The sequence below is a fragment of the Lygodium microphyllum genome, chromosome 6 (genome assembly GCF_053477565.2).
Source record: "Lygodium microphyllum isolate KBCC chromosome 6, Lygodium_microphyllum_v1.1.10, whole genome shotgun sequence".
In the NCBI taxonomy this organism is placed as follows: domain Eukaryota; kingdom Viridiplantae; phylum Streptophyta; class Polypodiopsida; order Schizaeales; family Lygodiaceae; genus Lygodium; species Lygodium microphyllum.
In genome coordinates this window covers 60,081,561-60,100,577 of record NC_141140.1, presented here as the reverse complement: position 1 = coordinate 60,100,577, position 19,017 = coordinate 60,081,561, and the positions used below count along the sequence as shown (strand labels likewise).

General features: G+C 40.7%; 1 protein-coding gene across 1 annotated transcript; it reads left to right on the top strand.

Moving 5' to 3' along the window:
* The first annotated feature begins 1,950 nt into the window (after positions 1-1,950).
* ATP3 (gamma subunit of Mt ATP synthase) lies at positions 1,951-18,486 on the top strand. The gene is made up of 9 exons (XM_087679545.1): positions 1,951-2,263; positions 3,518-3,561; positions 3,696-3,848; positions 3,931-4,044; positions 4,207-4,334; positions 4,424-4,546; positions 4,639-4,758; positions 17,670-17,791; positions 17,884-18,486. The coding sequence occupies exons 1-9, from the start codon at positions 2,142-2,144 to the stop codon at positions 17,954-17,956; spliced, it is 999 nt and encodes a 332-aa protein (XP_087535671.1). The 5' UTR covers positions 1,951-2,141; the 3' UTR covers positions 17,957-18,486.
* The last annotated feature ends 531 nt before the right edge of the window (positions 18,487-19,017 follow it).

Below are 19,017 nucleotides of genomic sequence, written 5' to 3'. Positions count from 1 at the left end.
GAGCATGGCAAGAGGTATGGAGATCGGAAGATGAATACAAGACTCATGATGACATAGACAATGGACTGATTGTTACACAAGTGAATTAGGCTCCAAGATGAAAGCTTGGATTCATAAAAACAATCTTGTGTAGGAGACTGACAATGGTAATGACACTAATTGAAAGAAGAAAGCATCATGATATATTGCATTCAACTCATTGAAAGTGATAGTCAAGTACAATGCTTTATAGTAGTTGGATAGTAGCATTGTGCTTCATTGTGCATAGGGATTAAGGACATTTGTTCTTGGAGCATACATCATTTGTCATATCTTTCAACACTATCTCTGTAGATCTAGCTCGGCTACATAAAGTATCCAAAGCGCATCCATTGAAGTGTATTAGAAGTATCACGTGAGCAAGTTAAGCTCAACACATCAAGTACATAGCATTGGGAAGCCCAAGCACATCAATAAAACATATGGGAGCAATGTAATGCAATAGGTCTTCAATACTTGTAAGTAAGTAACCTCAAAGCAATTGACCAAAGCCCAAGTACATAAAATGTAGCACATATCCAAGTGCTATAGCATGTTGTAAGTATAAATAGGTCCAGACATCAATGGTAAGCATCAATACATTCAAGTAGCATACATGTAGAGCATGTAGATCTCCAATGCATAAAGCTTATTGTTAATAGTTTTTCACCCACAGTGTATACAACAAAGAACCATGCTTAAAACTAAGCTAAGAAACCTCAATCCAATCCAAAAAGCATCTCAAGATACGTGCCAAGCATCCCAACATCAAGACACATATGTATGAGCATTAATGGAGCTCAAACAGTGAAATGGTTGTCCCTGTTTACATGATAGCAAGTTGTTCTAAGTATATAGCCAATGGTTGAGATGTCCACTTGCAAAGTGTGCTCAAATGGGTCCCAAAAAATGTTGGGAAAGTTGCCAAGCCTTTGCAAAGTGCTACACCAACCACATGAGCTACCAATGTCAGTTGTAGGTCAAGAGGGGTAGTGTTGAAAATAGGTGCAACTTGCAGGTGATCACAATGTATTGTAGGTTATCTTGGGGTTGATAGTCACAAAAGGCCTGTAGCAATGCTCAATGCTACCTCAAGAGTTCCTAGAATAGGCCTAAACAAGCCCTGATAAGTATGGAGCAAGTTGAGATCAATGCAAACCTTGGGAAGAAGAAACCATGGCTACTATTGAAACTTGAGGTGAAGCTTTGTCACGGGCTGAAGTAGATGATGAAGAAGCTCATTGAATGGTAGGTTGCGATACCAATCGAAAGGTGTGGAGCTCAAGTGGTAGGACAAGCAAATGGAAGCAAGAGAGATGTGAGTTATGGCGGATGGAGCAAGAGAGCAAGAGAGAGACACGGTATGTGGGAACTCCAATACTCACAATGTGTGTCTGGCCTTCCCCTTATTCAATAGTCATTGAAAGAATAAAGAATAAAGTGATAGTGACAGTCGGCGTCCACCACTTGTAGTGTATAGGTGTGTGATCATAGTGTGTATAGTAAATATAAAGCAGTGTAGGCACATGCGCCTTTACCCCCAACATGTCAAAGTATATACATCAGAGGACTGTCAAGCAAATAAAAGGAAAAAAAAAGACACTTTGATATTTTAATTAAGTAGTCCTAGTTATAAATAAATAGTTTACAAAAAAAGTGACAATAATCTAGAAGTGATGTTCAAGGCTACATTCTTTCCAGGCTTTAGATAACCCAAAAGAAAAAAAATTGCATGTTACAATTGTTTGATTCACAGTAAACCTATACTTAATATGTACAAATTTGCAGGATATCTTTGAGTGGCTAAGAACAATGCATTTTTTGTGCAAAAAAGTCACTAAATTGATTGCATTTTGCGGTTAGGGGCTTTGATGTAACTAGTTTTGGCCCCTTTACCCTAAGAAAAAAGAAATTCAATCCTTTGGCAGCTAACCTACAGTCCAAAATTGTAACATTTGAATGAATGAATTGGGCACAGTTTCTTGATCAGGGAAGGGGAAGGAATTCGGGGTTCATTATTATTAGTGCTTATTGTGCGCTGCTGATTCCTGCATTCGCACAAGGAAGCCGGGAAGAAGAAGAGGAAGAGGAAGCAGACATCTAAGATCAAGGATCGTGTTACCATGGCCGCTCGGCGCAGTGTGTCTCGCATTGCTCATCTCCTCAATGGATCCCCTCTTTCCTCGCAGTCGGCCCTTATCCCTGCCTCATCGTCCTCCTGGCAGACAGCCGGTCTCCCATCCGGGTAAGCCAATGTGTCAAATTTGCAATCAAGGCATGTCGCCTTCCGATGCCATGTAGAAAATTTTTGTTTGCAGTTTGATCTACCATTTATGCAGCGTGGGAGGAAGGGTTTGAGAGGTATATCTCACCTGTATAGTATCAGGGAAGGGAAGACTGAGTGGAAGATGAAGGGCAGAAACGGGGAGCACACGTTGCAGCACAACAATTTGCTATGTGTCCGTGTGCATTGCTGCTCGTTGCATGTACTTGTTCCTGCATTGCTAAGAATTAGATCGCTGCCACTGGCTCGTCTTGCTTTGTTTATGGCCTTTTTTTTTTTGGTGGAAATCTTTTTTAGAGATTAGAAGCAGCTCTATACAAAAGCATGCTTAAAGAACCTTGGCAGAATCCATGATAATATTACATTGCATGTCAAGTGAGCCCCCTGACTTCGAGCTTTGCCATAGGTGCACCTTTGAGTAAGCATTCCAACCACCATGTTTACACATTTAGTAGCTTTATTTACATGCTTTTCAAGCCATTAAACTTACTGGTTGAAGCTCTATTTGTATTGACTGTAGATTGGAGTAGCAATGGTCTGCATAAATATCAATATGTATTAAGGAACCATCACGCTCACTTGTTGAAGCTTCTTTTTTCCTTGAGTGTAGAATATTAAAAAATTTGGTGTAGCAATGGTTAGTTGCTTCTGCACATGTTGGTTTTGCAGTGTGAGATTTAAACTTTTCTCCTTGATAACGAAGCACCATTTTGGTGACTGAAGCTTATAGCTCTGTATTTGTGTTACAATCACCATATACTGATCCTGTATTACATTGCATAAGTCTTTTGAGCATCATAGATGCCAGTGTATGTCCTCATTTATCTGCAGAAATATGATTGTGTTCACACTGCACCATACAGACATACATGCACACAAGTTTGGGCTCTGATGTTACTCAGTTTTTGTACAAGTCTCAATCCAAGTGACAAACAGTTATCAATCATGCTGTTTGGTTTGATGTGTATGACAAAAACTAGCACATTTGAGCTCTTCTGGGGCATTTATGCGGCTTCTATAAGTTAAAGATGTCGAATTGATCTAAAGGTGCACAGGTATTTGAATGGACAAGAGTTTTTAGAGTTTTGTATTAGTAGATTCTTTTGGTAGCTATAAATGAGAAACGATTTAGTATATTTGACAGCTGTTTTGGAGTCGCACATGTCTGATAAGATTTTGAGACTTTATTGCTTGGATTTTGATATTTTTGTGCAGTGAATTGGCTCCGTTTGGTGCACGAATGGCTTCCACTCAGATTGGTAAAGTAGAAGCTCAAAAGCACTTGTTTATATTGTTGGCAAATTGTTTGCTTCTTGCGGAGCTCATCTGACTAGCACTCAGAACTTGTTAGAAAAGAAAAACTTCACCCTTGTTTTCTTTTGGGTTCCTTCAGTGAGGAATAGGATGAGGAGTGTCAAGAGTATCCAGAAGATCACAAAGGCCATGAAGATGGTTGCAGCATCCAAGCTTCGGGGAGTCCAGAATAAAGCAGAAAATTCCAGAGGCTTTTGGCAACCTTTTGTAGCTTTGATTGGTGACCATCCAGGTCTGCTAATTGTTTGACCATTCAGAAAGGTTTTTTGTCCCATCAAACATCCTGATCTGGAAGGACTTGTGCTGTGGTACAGATGTGGACTCCAAGAAAAACGTGATTATTACTATTTCAAGCGATAGGGGTCTCTGTGGTGGAATCAACTCCACAGTTGTCAAGTACAGCAAGGGATTAAACAAATTGATGAGTGGTCTGGATGTTCTCTCTCTCTCTCTCTCTCTCTCTCTCTCTCTCTCTCTCTCTCTCTCTCTCTCTCTCTCTTGTATACACTAAGAAAAACATAGCATAGATCCAGTGGAAACTTTAAGCTGCCATAATAGTAATCTTGATGTTAAATCTGCTTACCAACTAGGCGCTGAAGAGGAAAACAAGTATATCGTCATCGGAGAGAAGGGAAAGCTGCAACTGCAACGTGATTCTAAAAAGCAAATACATATTGTGGTTACTGACATACAGAAGTTGCCTATAAGCTTTACCCAGGCAAAGTTCTAGAACTCTGGAAAAACATCTAAAAGATGGAGATCAGCACGATTTTCTGTCTGAGCAGCTACTTTGCATGCCTGTTTCAGATATCTACAATTGCTGATGAAATTTTGAAAAATGTTGAGTTTGATGCAATCCGGATGATTTACAACAAATTCGCTTCTGTTGTTTCTTTTCAACCCACAGTTGCAACTATTCTCTCTCCTGAGGTGACAACTGTTTCAAATGCATACGAGCTGTTATCTTTTATTTGTGCTGCTTCAATGGTGCAATCTGCTAATGCCATTTATGTTTTTTGCAGATGATGGCAAAAGAGTCAGAACCTGATGGTAGACTTGGTCATCTGGATTCATATGAAATAGAGGGTGCAGAAACCAAGGCAGAGGTCTTGCAAAATCTGAGCGAATTCCAGTTTGCCTGTGTATGTAACCTTAGCTTTTATCTGAATTCCTTTCTATTTTGACTTGAGTGGACATTTCTAGGAAAATTTGAATTCAAGCTATTTGTAAAAAATCAGCTTAACAAGTTGTATTAATTTTGGATGTATCATACGGGATATGATTATCACTAGTGGTTAATCCATCACCTTACAACCATCATATACCTCCTCAACGGCTAGCTCCCTGAGTATTTCTCTTCTCTCCTATGACATAAGCTCATGCCTATATAGATGGACCCTACAAAGATGTGGGAGTGACCTATGTCTCACATAGGCTGAGCTTTGTCCTTTGGTGCTTGGAACTGGACATGGCCATAATGCGTATAGTGCTCCTAGGGTGGCATAACCCAAGTAACATGGGATAGCCATTTTCTGGCTTCATGTCCCAGTGAATGCAGTGATGAGCTGACTACAAGCAGCCCCTGCATGAATGCCGCGGCATGTTAGTGAGGGTGCTGGGATCTGCTTCCCACTGAATCTGGCTATCGGCTGCTGCAAATGCTATCATATATGTGGAACATGGCACAGCTGATGGGGCTGCCAATAATGATCAGCTGCCACGTGGCAATGTGCCTCTTGATAGATGACAAAACAGGCTGGAAATGGAGTAAATGACAGCATCTAATTAATGCATATACAAACACAAATGCCAAAGCTCCCATGTCTCTACTTTGATGGAGCACACATCTAGGAGATGACAGCAGAAATACATGGATTGTTGACACCTCCTCTCAGGTCATGGGAGTGGCTGAATGCCAAGAAGTTGCACAAGATGAAGTATAAAGGGCCTTTGTGAAGATGTCTTTTGCACCAATGCATTGTCCTTGTAAGCAATCATTTGTGTCATGCACACTCATCTCCTACGTGTGAGCCCTAGTTTGAGTCAAACAAGAACATTAGGAGCTTTGACATTTTGTTTGTCTGTCATTTCACGTGTTTTGATGGAGAAGGCAGCTTTTTGTAGGGTAAGAGGGTCAATAGATTGCTAGGAAAATGTGCCCCCCTCAATCATGTCTCTCTCTACCTTTCATCACTTATTGAGCATGTAGGTTTAATAGTAAGCTTCATTTTGTGCTGGAAAATTTGTTTGGTTGCTTGTGATGGAGGGAAGACACAGATCGAAGTGGAAAGATGCTAATTGATAGACGAGGACCAAAAGAGGAGCATTGAAAGTGCTGTGCCCGACCAATGAAAAGGCATTATTTTCTTAGTGAGCCAATCACAAGTAAAGGAATTTGTCAATCTATTGGGGGCTCACCTATGACTCTATATGGGGCTGCTAACCTTGGCCCCTTTACCCTAGACTACATTTCAATGAATTACACTGAAATTTTGGTTAATTTTAGTGTGTTCACATTGGTGGTTTTAGGCAAACCAACTCAGTGTGTTTTTGTTTAGATGCTTAGAGGCTGCGTTCACACTAGGATTGTTGGTTACCAAAGTTTTGATGCAGTAATGCAGCTGTTGGTCCATTTTCTGCAGCCGACCAACATTTGTGCAGCCGAATAGCATTAAATGCTGGTTGTGTTAGAAGTGGTGCAGCAATGAAAGCATAGACAAGTGCTGAAATAAATTGCTGAATACAAGACAAAAGAGAAAGAAAGCAAAAGAACATTGCAAAGGAAGTGAGAACTTAAAGATTTACTCGGAAAATGGAATCCATGTACCAAACACAAGAATGATGCATACAACAGTGAGTCATTGATTGCATGGGCATTGGCACCTGCTCCTCTCCAATAGGAAGTCCACTTGAAGAATGATGATGATTGCATGACAAGGAGTCCATGTGTGAATAAATAGGCCTGATTGGCATAAGATGCCACAAATGTCACACAAAAATCACTCAAAAAATGCCTAAAATATGGACTAAAATGCCTAGCTCATCTGGCATGCACAGACTAATACATGAGTTGACAATCTTGTGAACACCCTCTCTTAGATAAAATACAATACAATGATATAACAACAAAGGCTAATCATAGGCCATACAACAGAGAACCACCAGAGGAGAACCGTGGATACCCAAGCAATGGGTGATCAAGCCATTGCCAAGGTGCCTTGGAGATAACTTGATGTCTATGTTAATCAAACCAATTCTTGAAAATAGAGAAGAGGTATAAGACTCATATAAAATACAATACAATGATATAACAATAAAGCCTAATCATAGGCTATACAACAAAGAACCACCAAAGGAGAACCGTGGATACCCAAGCAATGGGCGATCTAGCCACTGCCAAGGTGCCTTGGAGATAACTTGATGTCTATGTTGATCGAACAAATTCTTGAAAATAGAGAAGAGACAAAAAAGATCTTTGTGTTGGTGAACAATGTCTTGTAGTAGCATACAAGACCATCGTGTCAAAAATGCCTTTGAATATATGTGACCATGGATTCCTTGCCTTTGGCCAAGATCGCCAGATTGTCCCCGCATGTGAGCTCGGACTAGGAGTCAATCCCGCTTTGTCAAAGAATAGCCCATCATGAATTTGGATGTCAATTATCCTAGCTCTAGGATTTGAATGAAACCAACCTTCCTTCTTGGATAGGGTGGTAAATAATCTGATTAAGCACTAATTATAACAAGCATAAAATTCACGTAAACTGAAAATGCACTCTTTACTACTTTAATCTTGGTCATTGGACATCTTAGTGGTCCCAAAATTGGCACCCCTTGTTATTTATTTATCTTATATTGCAAATGGAAGGAGTGAAATCAAGATCCTTTGATCTCCTCCGCTAATCCAAGTGCCTCTTGTTATCAAAATTAACCAGCAAGTCTCCAAACCAATTTGCCCCTTGGTTTGCTTGGGGACTGGCCTTCACTTTCCTCCTTGAGAGGCAAATTTAGCCCCTAATGTGATATTGGTTGATTGGCCTCTTGAATCTCCTTGAAATTTAGCAATTTCAATTGCTAGAATTCAAGCCCTAGGCTCTCAATTTTGAGCATACATTTCGAGGTGGCTGGCAAACCCTAATTTTTACTATAAATTAGGGTTTACAACAGAGGTTGATTGAAATCTCTTCCACTAATGGCTCAAATTGTTTGAAAATGTTGAGATAACTTGAGAAATGGCTCGGGGATGAGAGAGAATGTTGTAGAGAGAAATTTCAAAATTTCATAACAAGAAATGCTTAAAAGTTACTATTGTCTACTCAAAAAGCCATTGGAGCTGTCACCTACAGCATAGGACTACCAGAAAGATTGCTACTCTTTCATGTATGCCATCATCTACACCAAGACCTTGGGTTGTTGTCACTACTCTTGGAAGACTCCAAATTGTTGTCACATGCTGTAGGACTAATCCTTGCTGGTTGCAAATCAAATCAACAGCCTCTCTTTGCTCTTCAACAGCATCCTGCTCTCTCACAATGGTTGGAATAGACTTCCACCGGTCCCTAAAAGTGTTTTTCTCCTACTTGCATGGGTAAGTTTTGCCAAGTGGTAGCCTTGATCACAGAGAGGTTGCTTGGTGCTTTTTGGGATTTGTACGAAGTATGACACTTTAGCTCCTCTCTTTGCCCCGGTCCTTTAGAGACATGGGAGTTGGGAGTGTAGTACTTGCAAGGTACCTATCCTTATGAGATTTTATATGGACAGAGGGTCGCTCCTCTATTGGTCTGATTCAAATTGGGCAGCTGACTAAGGGTTACTCACTATTTCCCTAATTCAAACTGGGCTGGTGACATTAAAACTCACAACTTGAGTCTTGGCCATAGGATATGCTTTAACTCTTGGATTTGGTGACAATTGTTTCTTGGAGAAACAAGAAGCAACCTACCATTACTCTTTCCTCAATGGAAGCCTAGTACCCTACGGTGTGCTCTTCCACTTGGGAGGCCTTGTGACTGCCAAATGCTTTCTAACATTGGATTTCCATAGGTGGAACCTACTCTATTTCATGTCAACAACCAAAATACTCTTTGCTAATCCAAAGAACCTCATGTTTCATGTTGCACGAAAGGCATTGAGGTACAGTACCACTAAGTACAAGAATGCGTTCTGGATGGAGAGCTATAGCTGATCTATTGTCCAACAAAAGGACCATGAGATTGTAGCAAAAGAATAATACACACGGAGAGAGAAGGGAAGATAAAGACTGAAGTGAAAAGTAGAGAATGGAAGAAGAAATCTGCACCTAACTTGAAAGAATACTGAAGACAAAGCAAACTGATCAGTCCTTGCACAAAGCTTGAAGCATTAGTGAGGGCATAGGATCAGGCTGATGATGGAGATGAACATTGGACGATAGAAGAAATCACCAGCTAACTAGAGTGCTAAAAGCCTATGAAATAGAGTGAATGCCATTGATTGGGAGACTACTATTTATAGTAGTAAATCCCCAAAACTGGTTGACATGATGTTTGGGCACATGATGATGCAGTCCAACTAGGCATTTAATACTGGTTGGCTACTGTATATGGGCTGATGGCTGCATTTAATGCAGCAAGAACATCATCAGTAGCATCTCGAGTGTGAATGCAACTGTCCGATGACTCAGAAGAAGACTCAAGCCAGAAGAAAACAGTTGGGATGGGTGAGCACGAGTGATCCTTTTCACCTCCCAGCCTTGCCTAGTATATTGCTGGCCCGACCATCATGATCCGATTGCCAGCCGTCAAACCTTGGTGAGTCCTACTATTCTTGGACTCTCTTTATTTCTAGGCTCCCCTTAACCCCGTTCGGGCGCCCAAGAGCCCGGACGGTCATCCTCGTGCGTGTTCCCCTAGATTTACCTTAATGTCATATTAAATGTCACATTCAATATTTGTGACCTTAATGTTACATTAAATATCACATTAATGTCACATTAATGTCACATTTCCTTCCCCTTAAGAATCGGTTTCGTCCTCGAAAACGATACTTGGAAGGTCTAACTGTAAATCGGAAAACCTTTTCTTTAAAGTACTTACTCGCTCCCATGTTGAGCTTTCTTCTGAACAATCTTTCCACTTAACCAAACATTCTTGATAAATAGTATTCCTCGTTCGTCTATTACGAACATTTAATATTCTTTCTGGTTCATGTGGATTAGATTGGTCATTGAATAGCTCCTCAATGTCATCATTTAAGATTAGATTATCCAAATCACCCAGCTTCTTTCTTAATTTACTTACATGAAAAACTGGATGTATTTTACTACCAGCAGGTAGTTGGAGCTTGTAAGCCAATTCTCCCACCTTTTTAAGTATTATGAAAGGACCACAATACCTTGGTGAAAGCTTTGGACATTGTCCCTTTTTCATAGTTTTAGTCTGTTCAGGCACCTTAAGATAGACCAATTCTCTGTCTTCAAAGGAGATGTCTCTTCGGTGAGGATCTGCATATGTTCTAGCTCGATTTTGAGCTTTTTTAATATTTTCTTGAGCAAATTTTAACATACTATTCATATCCTGCAAAAAGTCTTTAGCTGCCTGAACCTTTTCCTTATGCAGTCCTACTGCAAAAGGAGCTCTGGGCTGAAACCCATACATTAACATAAATGGACTATATCCAGTGGAAGAGTGCTTGGCACTGTTATATGCAAACTCTGCTATCGGTAAATACTCTTCCCAATTAGTTTGCCTTTTACTTACATATGCCCTAAGCATATCTTCAAGAATTTGGTTAACCCTTTCAGTTTGCCCATCTGTTTGCGGATGATCCGTCGTACTCATGCTAAGTTTAGTATTCAATTTCCTAAATACCGCACGCCAAATTGGCTATCAAATTTTCTATCCCGATCAGAAACTATATATGTCGGAAGGCCATACAATCGGTATATGTTCTCTACGAACAATCTAGCCAATTCTGGTGTTTTAACATCAGTTGAAGTTGGAATAAACCTAGCCATTTTGGTTAACCTATCCACAATGACCCACACAGAGTCGTGCCCCCTCTGTGTTCTAGGTAAAGCAACAATAAAGTCCATGGAGATACTCTCCCATTTTCCCGAAGGAATTTCTAGTGGATGGAGAAGTCCTCCCATTTTCAATCTTTCAGCTTTATTAACCTGACATTTATTACATTTGACCACATAGTCAAGGACGTCCTTATTCATTCCAGGCCAATAGAACTGCCTTTTAATAAGACTATAAGTCTTATTAACTCCTGGATGTCCCGCGCTAGGGGTATCATGACACTCAAAGAGTATATGGCGCCTTATTTCTATATCTTTCGGGACACATACCCTACCCTTGTAGAGTAAATAACCATTATCAATGGTAAAATTCTTCCACTTGAATCTAGTTTGAGCAACCCCTGATGCTCCATTTCCTTGTTGAACATCGTCATATATTCCTTCCTCAGTAGAAGCACTTTCATTTGGATCCCCATTTTTTATTGCTTCCCATATGTTGGAATGTGCCGGATCAACCTGGCATTTTCCTTTTAAAGATTCAAGCAAGTTGGAAGTGAACTGAGTAAAACTCAATTCATTAATGATGGGCATTCTGCTGAGTGCATCAGCTACTATATTATACTTTCCTTTTCTATATCTTATCTCATAGTCGAACTCTTGGAGGAGTTCGGCCCATCTGGCTTTACGCCCGTGTAAATCCGGTTGATCATTAAGCCACTTAATGCTTTCATGATTCGATAAAATCAAAAGTTTGGCACCGTACAAATAGTGCCTCCATTTCTTCATTGCATATAATATTGCATACAACTCCCTCTCATAAACAGAATAATTCTGTTTTGCACGGTCTAATTTCTTGCTTTCAAAAGCAACTAGTCGACCTTCTTGTAATAGGACCGCGCCTATTGCCTTATCAGTGGCATCAGCTTCAACCACAAATGGTTTATTGGGATCCACTATTAATAATACTGGAGTTGTAGTGATAGCTACCTTAAGTTTTTGAAAACTTTCATTTTGGTCTGTTCCCCAATTAAAACTTTTTCCTTTCCCTTTAAGTTGGTCTGTCATTGGAACAGCTATTTTGGCATAACATATATACCTCACAAACTTCCTTCTTTATCAGCTTCTGAACTTCAGTAGAACACAGCAAAGGATTATCAGATACTTCATGTTCACCTTGAATGACAAAAGTCTTACCATCCCTTTCAAATTCCAGTGTATTATGGTGATAACTACGTTTTAAGGATGGTTCCAATCCCCATAGCCACTCCCTCCCTAGAGCAATATCAGCTCTTTCCATATTCATAATTTGGAAATCAAGTTTATCTTTATATCCTGGAATCTCACTTTCCAAATTGGATACCATTGTATCCCATATTTTATTGTCTTGGCCTTGCATCATACGAACAACATATTGATGCCCACTCTTTTGTTGGGAAAGTTTCAATTTTTTGACAAGTGCATAATTAATAAAATTATGTGTAGCAGAGTCATCAATCATGACTCTAACTCTCTTTCCAGCTATCAATCCATGTACTCTAAGTAAATCATGTGGCCCAAAAGTAGGCTGCCACATAGAAGTTGACATACAACACTTATGTTGTACATCCATGTGCAAGACCTCTAAAGATTTGTATTTTTCATGCCCCTTTAATTTTAAGGTCTGCACTACATGGATTTGTTTTTCTTTTCCCTTGCCCTTGTCCTTATCTTTTCCTTTGTCTTCCCCCTTTTTCTTTTGAGGGCAATTCCAAGCAGCATGGTTAGGGGATAGGCAATTAAAACACAACTTTTCTTTTTTGGCCTTATCAAAGTCATCAGGACTTAACTTTGGCCTCACATATGGTTTCTTTTCAAAAGGTTGTTTTTTACCCTTAAAGAATGGCATTTTCCTTTTAAATTTGCCCACAAATTTTGAGGTTTCCAATTCCTTAGACTTGGGCTCCGTATCAGTGAGACTAGTGAGTGTACCTGGATGCAGATTATCTTCATTGATTAATGCAAATTTAATTGCCTCTTCCAGCGTCTTAGGTGAACTCCTTTTTACTTCCTTTTTACCGGCTTTATCTAGTCCCCTAATGAATCCTCTTGTTTTTTGAAATTCATCTATTCCTTCCAAATTGAGGATTATCTCACGATATTCCTCCAGATATGTCAGCAGGGGTCTTCCCTTTTGTCTGACATAATCCCAATCTTCCCAATTTCTTTCCATTTCATTTTCAGGAAAGAACTCTTTCAAAAAGACGGATTCAAATTGAGCCCAAGTTTCAGGTATTTTATTTGCCTCCTTTAGAGTTCGCCACCACTTATATGCTTTGGGCCCCAAAGTTAAACTAGCCTCCAATGCTTGGAGATGTGGTGGGGTATTCTTAAGTTTATGTAAATCTTCCCATTTTTGGAGGAAATTAAAGATTGTATCTTTATTCCTATCTTTTTCCTCCCCATGAAATTGAGGTGGTTTCATATCCTTTAGAACTGGATTATCCCTCAATTTATGGTGGGGTTCCTTAGGATCTTGCATAGTCACATCTAAATCTTTTGATGAAGATGGGACATCCGAGGTTTCTATCTTATTTTTATCTCTTTCTAACAATAAAGTTAATTGAGATTTTATTTCAGTGAGTGTTTGGGTTAAAAATTCCATTTGGACCCCCTGAGCTTGCACACGAGCAGTAAGATCATCAAATTGCTCTCGTGTAGCAAAAAATTCTTCCCACTGTTCTTCTTGAATTTCTGGTTCATGGGGATCTACCATAGGGTGGTCCCCAGAACTAGAACCTTCCGGAGCTTCTTTGCAGAAACAATTAATATTCAGCCCCCTTCTTTAATAATCACGCAGGCCATCAATGCCCCGTTCCTGAACTTGCTCTCTGCTGAGCTTGTCCTTGTGATGCAAGTGCAGTCGATCCAAACGCGCAGTCGACTGATCAGACACACATCAGAGAATAGCTTCAGCTTCGGCCTGCGAAAAGGGAAAATAACGTGTGTGATCTGTTGGTGCGTTCACGGACAGGCGTGAGTCAGGATTCGGCGGCACATGATCCAGCATACGACGTTGCACGATCTAGCATACGACGTGCACCAAACGTTTGACCAGCGGCTTCACGGATCCGTGACGGGTCGACGAGGGAAAACCCGTCGATTGAAATGATTAGCGTGACGCATGAAACCTGTCGACTGACCCGTCGACTGAATGGATAGCGGGACTACTGAAAATCCGTCACTGCCTTTTCGTAGAAGAACTCCACGAATCCACACGGCTAAACCTGTCAGCTCTGATACCAATGTCCGATGACTCAGAAGAAGACTCAAGCCAGAAGAAAACAGTCGGGATGGGTGAGCATGAGTGATCCTTTTCACCTCCCAGCCTTGCCTAGTATATTGCTGGCCCGACCATCGTGATCCGATTGCCAGCCGTCAAACCTTGGTGAGTCCTACTATTCTTGGACTCTCTTTATTTCTAGGCTCCCCTTAACCCCGTTCGGGCACCCAAGAGCCCGGACGGTCATCCTCGTGCGTGTTCCCCTAGATTTACCTTAATGTCATATTAAATGTCACTTTAATGTCACATTCAATATTTGTGACCTTAATGTTACATTAAATATCACTTTAATGTCACATTAATGTCACAGCAACCTTTGGTGAAATGCACTCTCTAAATCGAGTTACCTCCGTTAAAACACACAAAATGCTAGACATACAAAATATTAGAGCTCCTAATGTCCCTATCTAACTCAGATTGCGGCGTATAGGTGAGAGATGGTTGTGCATGACACAAATGATTGCAAACAACCCCTCTTAGATCTTGGATATGGTTGAAGGCCAAAGAAGATGAAATGGATGTGAGGGTAGTAGGAGAGCCAAGGTTTGTCAATGTAGTCCATTTGTGAAGAAGCTCCTTATACGATCTTGGGAATTCTCTAGAATACAAGGAGCTAGGGAATCCATAGTTGCATCAATGATATTGTCCCCCTTTAAGAGGGATGGAGGTACAAAGGAATCACCTACGAAATGACGAAGGATGGGATGGAACATATGGGATAATTGGTACGCAAATGAGAACAAATGTGGCAATAGAAGACTACCTCAAAGGCCTTTGCACAATGGAAGGGGAATGGAACAAAGCTTGTGTAATGCCCTCTCTTGCCAACCTATTGTAAGAACGGATTCTGTAGATGAGTCCTCAACAAAGATGTGTGCTTAGTGAAGACAACTTGAGTATTTAGTCGAGTAAGTCCATGAGTTGAGAGGAGTGGGAAGCCCACATGTGGACCGTGTAGGACTTTTGAAATGGAGCCCAATGGATGGTTAGGCAATGGTGGCAAAGTGCCAACACCACAAACAAGTACCTCAAGTGAGTCAAGAATGAAGTCGGAGCTTTTGATAGAACCCAGGAATCATGCTATACTAGGTCCCAATGGTCGCGGAGAGAGTGGATGATGAATTTTCAAAGCTATGCCAAGGTCATGTATGCAGAGAGGCACTTGCTGCCAAAAATCAATTGATAGCATGCCTTCTAGATGTGCCAACTTGTGAGGCTCCCAATAATCTCCCACACCTTTGAGTGCAATGTTATAGGCTCTAGTACGCGGACAAATGGGCAATGCATCCAAGATGACCACAATGTAATAACATTCCTCGATGATGAAGATCGTGTCATACATTTCAACCTCGTACAATAGGTATCACCCATGGCTAGGTGCCACACAGTGGAGAACACAGCAAACTCTTGTTCACACTAATTGTGCCACCTCACATGAGTAAAAGCAATGCTTTGGAGTTTCCAAGTGTTGCTATGGACAACGCTTGTAGACTTCATCTTGTTGCATTTGGGCCAATCAAATTCCAATTGCTAAGCCCCCATGAGCGAGAAGTCAAACCAAGTGAGACACCCTTTGTGGTCTCCAACTAAACCACATACGTTGCTAGAAAGTCTGACAGAAAGCGTCTATGATGTTGTGGTCCACCCAATGCCTGCTACGTGAGGGCGCCCAATCCATTTGCTCTTGCATCAAAACACACATGTTGATCCTAATCTTGTAGGCCAAGAAGCTCTACAAACCAATCTTTCTCCTTGGAGAGGGTGGTAAACAACTTGATTAAGCACTAATTACAGCAAGCATGGAACTCACATAGATTGAAAATGCAAATGTTATTACTTTATCTTGGACAATGGACAGCTTGTTGGTCCCGAAACTAGTGCTCCTTGTGGCATTTCTTTATCTTGAATTGTAATTTGGATGGAATACAATGAGATCCCTTGAATCTCCTTCACTCTCCAATGACCACAAGTCTAACCTTCAAACAAAGTGCCCCTTGGTTTGCTCAAGGTTCTCCGGCTTGCAATTGTGCTTCTTGTGAGAAATTCAGCCTCAAATGTTTGTTGGCTGAATTGCCACTTGAATCTCGTGAAATTCCCTCAATTTAATAATTGAAACTCAAGTCTCTAGGCTTTCAATTTTTGAGCACGCTTCTCGAGGTGGTGGTCAAACCCTGATTTTTGTTGTAAATTGGGGTTTACAGCAGAGATTAGTCAAAATTTCCATCTCCAATGGCTGATTTTGCTGGAAATTGTTGAGGAAGGATGAGAATAGGTTGGAGGATGAGAGAGAATGTTGAGGAGACAGAAAATTCAGACTTCCATCTCGAGATAATGGAAGAAATCAACAGCTGCTGTGTCCAAACATCCATGAAAGTTGTCTTCACTGATAGAGCCCCCCAAATATGATGTTTTTTGGCTGAAACAACCCTCACATTGTTGTCATCTACTTTTGTGCTCTTTTGGGCATGTCACCAGCTCCTGGAGGGTCTCTTGCTGGCTAGGAATGGCTTGTCAATTGTTACAGCAGCAATGGTAGCCTTCTCTCTCTCTCTCTCTCTCTCTCTCTCTCTCTCATAGCTTGCACAAGGTTGGAATGACTCTCTGAGCGTCCAAAAACGTTTTCCCACTTGCATGGGCAAGTTTTGCCATCTTATGTTCTTTTGTTTCTCTCTTTTCTCGGAGTCTCTCTTGTGCTGTGTAGTCTATTACTATAGTCTTCTACGCTTCCATTGCTGCTACCGCTTTTGACAATTCTGAGGGTTAGCTTGTCCAATCAAAACATGAGAGTGAGTTTCCCTCAAAGGCTAGACATAACTGTGCGTTTTACTATTGAGTGAACACTGATCAGTGAGCACCCCAAGAACCATGCTTATTGATATGGTTATAAGGCTGGAAAATCTTAATATTATAGAAATACTAGGACAATGAAATATTCAATAATAGGTTTAATGTCTGTGTGTTCAGTATATGGGTGGTGATAGTGAAGAATGACAGTGAAGAATGCTGTTTGGGAAAACTCGTTGAAGAAATGCTCTCTTATTTGTACATATATTCTGTGTGATGCTTCCTGAGCCTCATCATTGTTGACATTGTGAAGCGTATTCATGTAAATCCACACTTGCTGGTCTTCCACTTTCACAGCTTGTGCAGTTGCACATCCCTCAAGTCCATGGGCCCTTGGACTTTCCTCAGTGGGTTGTCATAAATTCTGGCTTGTAGTTCTTTGAAATTTTGGTTACAAGTTGGTATTCAGGTGCCAAGTATTGGATCATTTTTGCTTATCAGAGCTTGGATGTTTAGCTGAGTTATTTACATTAGTCTTACCTGTCTGTTACTTGATTTTGAAGGTCATAGTCATTACAGTCATATCCTTGGGCTAGGCTCCCTTTCTTCAATGGTACTGCAGTTAGCATGGGAATGGTCAAATGGAATGTGTCTAATGGTCAAGGCTACTCACTCAGCTTTTCTTTCTTATGGCCTGGGCTAGGCTTTTAATTCCAGTAATCTTTTTTCTATTTCCTTGGGCTAGACTCCCTTTCTTCAATGTTACTGCAGTTAGCACGGGAATGGTGAAATGGAATGTGTCTTATGGTCAAGGGCCAAGGCTACTCACTCCTCTTTTCTTTCTTACGGCCTGGGCTAGGCCTTTAATTCCAGTAATCTTTCTCCTATTGAAATCTCTGTTTGTGGACTAGCCAGATTTGAATGGTTACATACATGTTTACTTGATGCAGATGTTCTATAATGCTTCATTGGAGAATGCCTGTAGTGAGCAAGGTGCCCGTATGTCTGCGATGGACAACTCAACAAGGAATGCTAGTGAGATGCTGGAGAAGCTTACACTCAAGTACAACAGGTCTGTGGTGGTGATGGGTGTCATCTTCTTGATTCAGCTCTACTTGTTCTGCAATAGTAGTATTCATTTCTGTTACTCTTGTCTGCTTGCAGAACACGTCAAGCCTCCATTACAACTGAACTGATTGAGATTATTTCTGGGGCTGCTGCTCTGGAGGCATCTTGAAAGCCGGTACCAGTAGAATCCAGTATACGACGCAGAGGTTCCTGAATAGGAGCCACGTTCAAGTTTCTGACCTGCAAATAATCAATGTTTTGTGTCAATAAAGTAGAGAACATGGATGCAAGACATGCACTTATCCAGAAATTTTGCAGGCTCTTATTTCTGAGCTAAAGCAGATGACTTCTTTGTGTTCTGGATGGTCACTTTTTCAGTTCCTGTGTTTGATAAGTCCTTCCTGAGGATGGGGAAGACTCCTGACCTCAAGCATTTACTTGTGTCAGATAAGTATTTGGATGTACACGAATCATTCAGGAGATGGGAAATCTGGAATCATCCTTTTGTTTCCAAAGAAAAGTCAAGAATGGTTTTTTTGCTCAGCACTCTTATTACTTTCTGATCTTGTTACCTTCATAGAGTCATCATGGAACTGAGTCCTCTAGACATTTAAGTTACCCTTGGTGCTTCCAAGAGTTGATGTTAAAAATTGCTCAACTTTTGAGGTTTTTCTACAGCTGGATTACCGCACTTCTACACATGGGCTACATGAAAATTATTTTGATCTTGTACTTTATTGACTTCATGAAGATTGAGCTTTTTGATAGAGAGGCTGATCTGGAGATGCTTAGGTGGCAAAGGTCCGTGCAGGCCTACAAATCATGACATACCAATACTAGGCTGTTATGGTTATGCAGCATCAAATGTCAGTCATATCAAAGGCAATGCTAAATGACACATCTGCACTACAGCTGTGAGGCATGGCAATGATAGAGTGCATTCTAGTGCATATGAGCTTAGTTACCTGCGACAGGTTATTGATTACTGGGTTCTCCAAACACGCTCACTACCACATATGACATGGGACACTGTCTATGGTTCGAAATACTCTAGGCTAATTTAAGTCAAGTTCTTTCAAAGGCTTTTGCTATCAACTAATTTGTAGCTGTGCGGGTATTATGCTGCTGTTGCCACTAGTGGCTTTCATCTCCGCTTTTAAGACTGATTTTCCCAAGGCAAGTGGTGGCTGTTAAGTATTATGTTGAAATTTTATTTTGGCTCTCAAATAC

Bases quoted from the DNA above. Each gene is read 5' to 3' on its own strand.
- ATP3 (XM_087679545.1), top strand. From the start codon at position 2,142: ATGGCCGCTCGGCGCAGTGTGTCTCGCATTGCTCATCTCCTCAATGGA. The intron at 4,045-4,206 runs GTCTGGATGTTC...CTTACCAACTAG, and splicing joins ATTAAACAAATTGATGAGTG to GCGCTGAAGAGGAAAACAAG. The intron at 17,792-17,883 runs GTCTGTGGTGGT...GTCTGCTTGCAG, and splicing joins CTTACACTCAAGTACAACAG to AACACGTCAAGCCTCCATTA.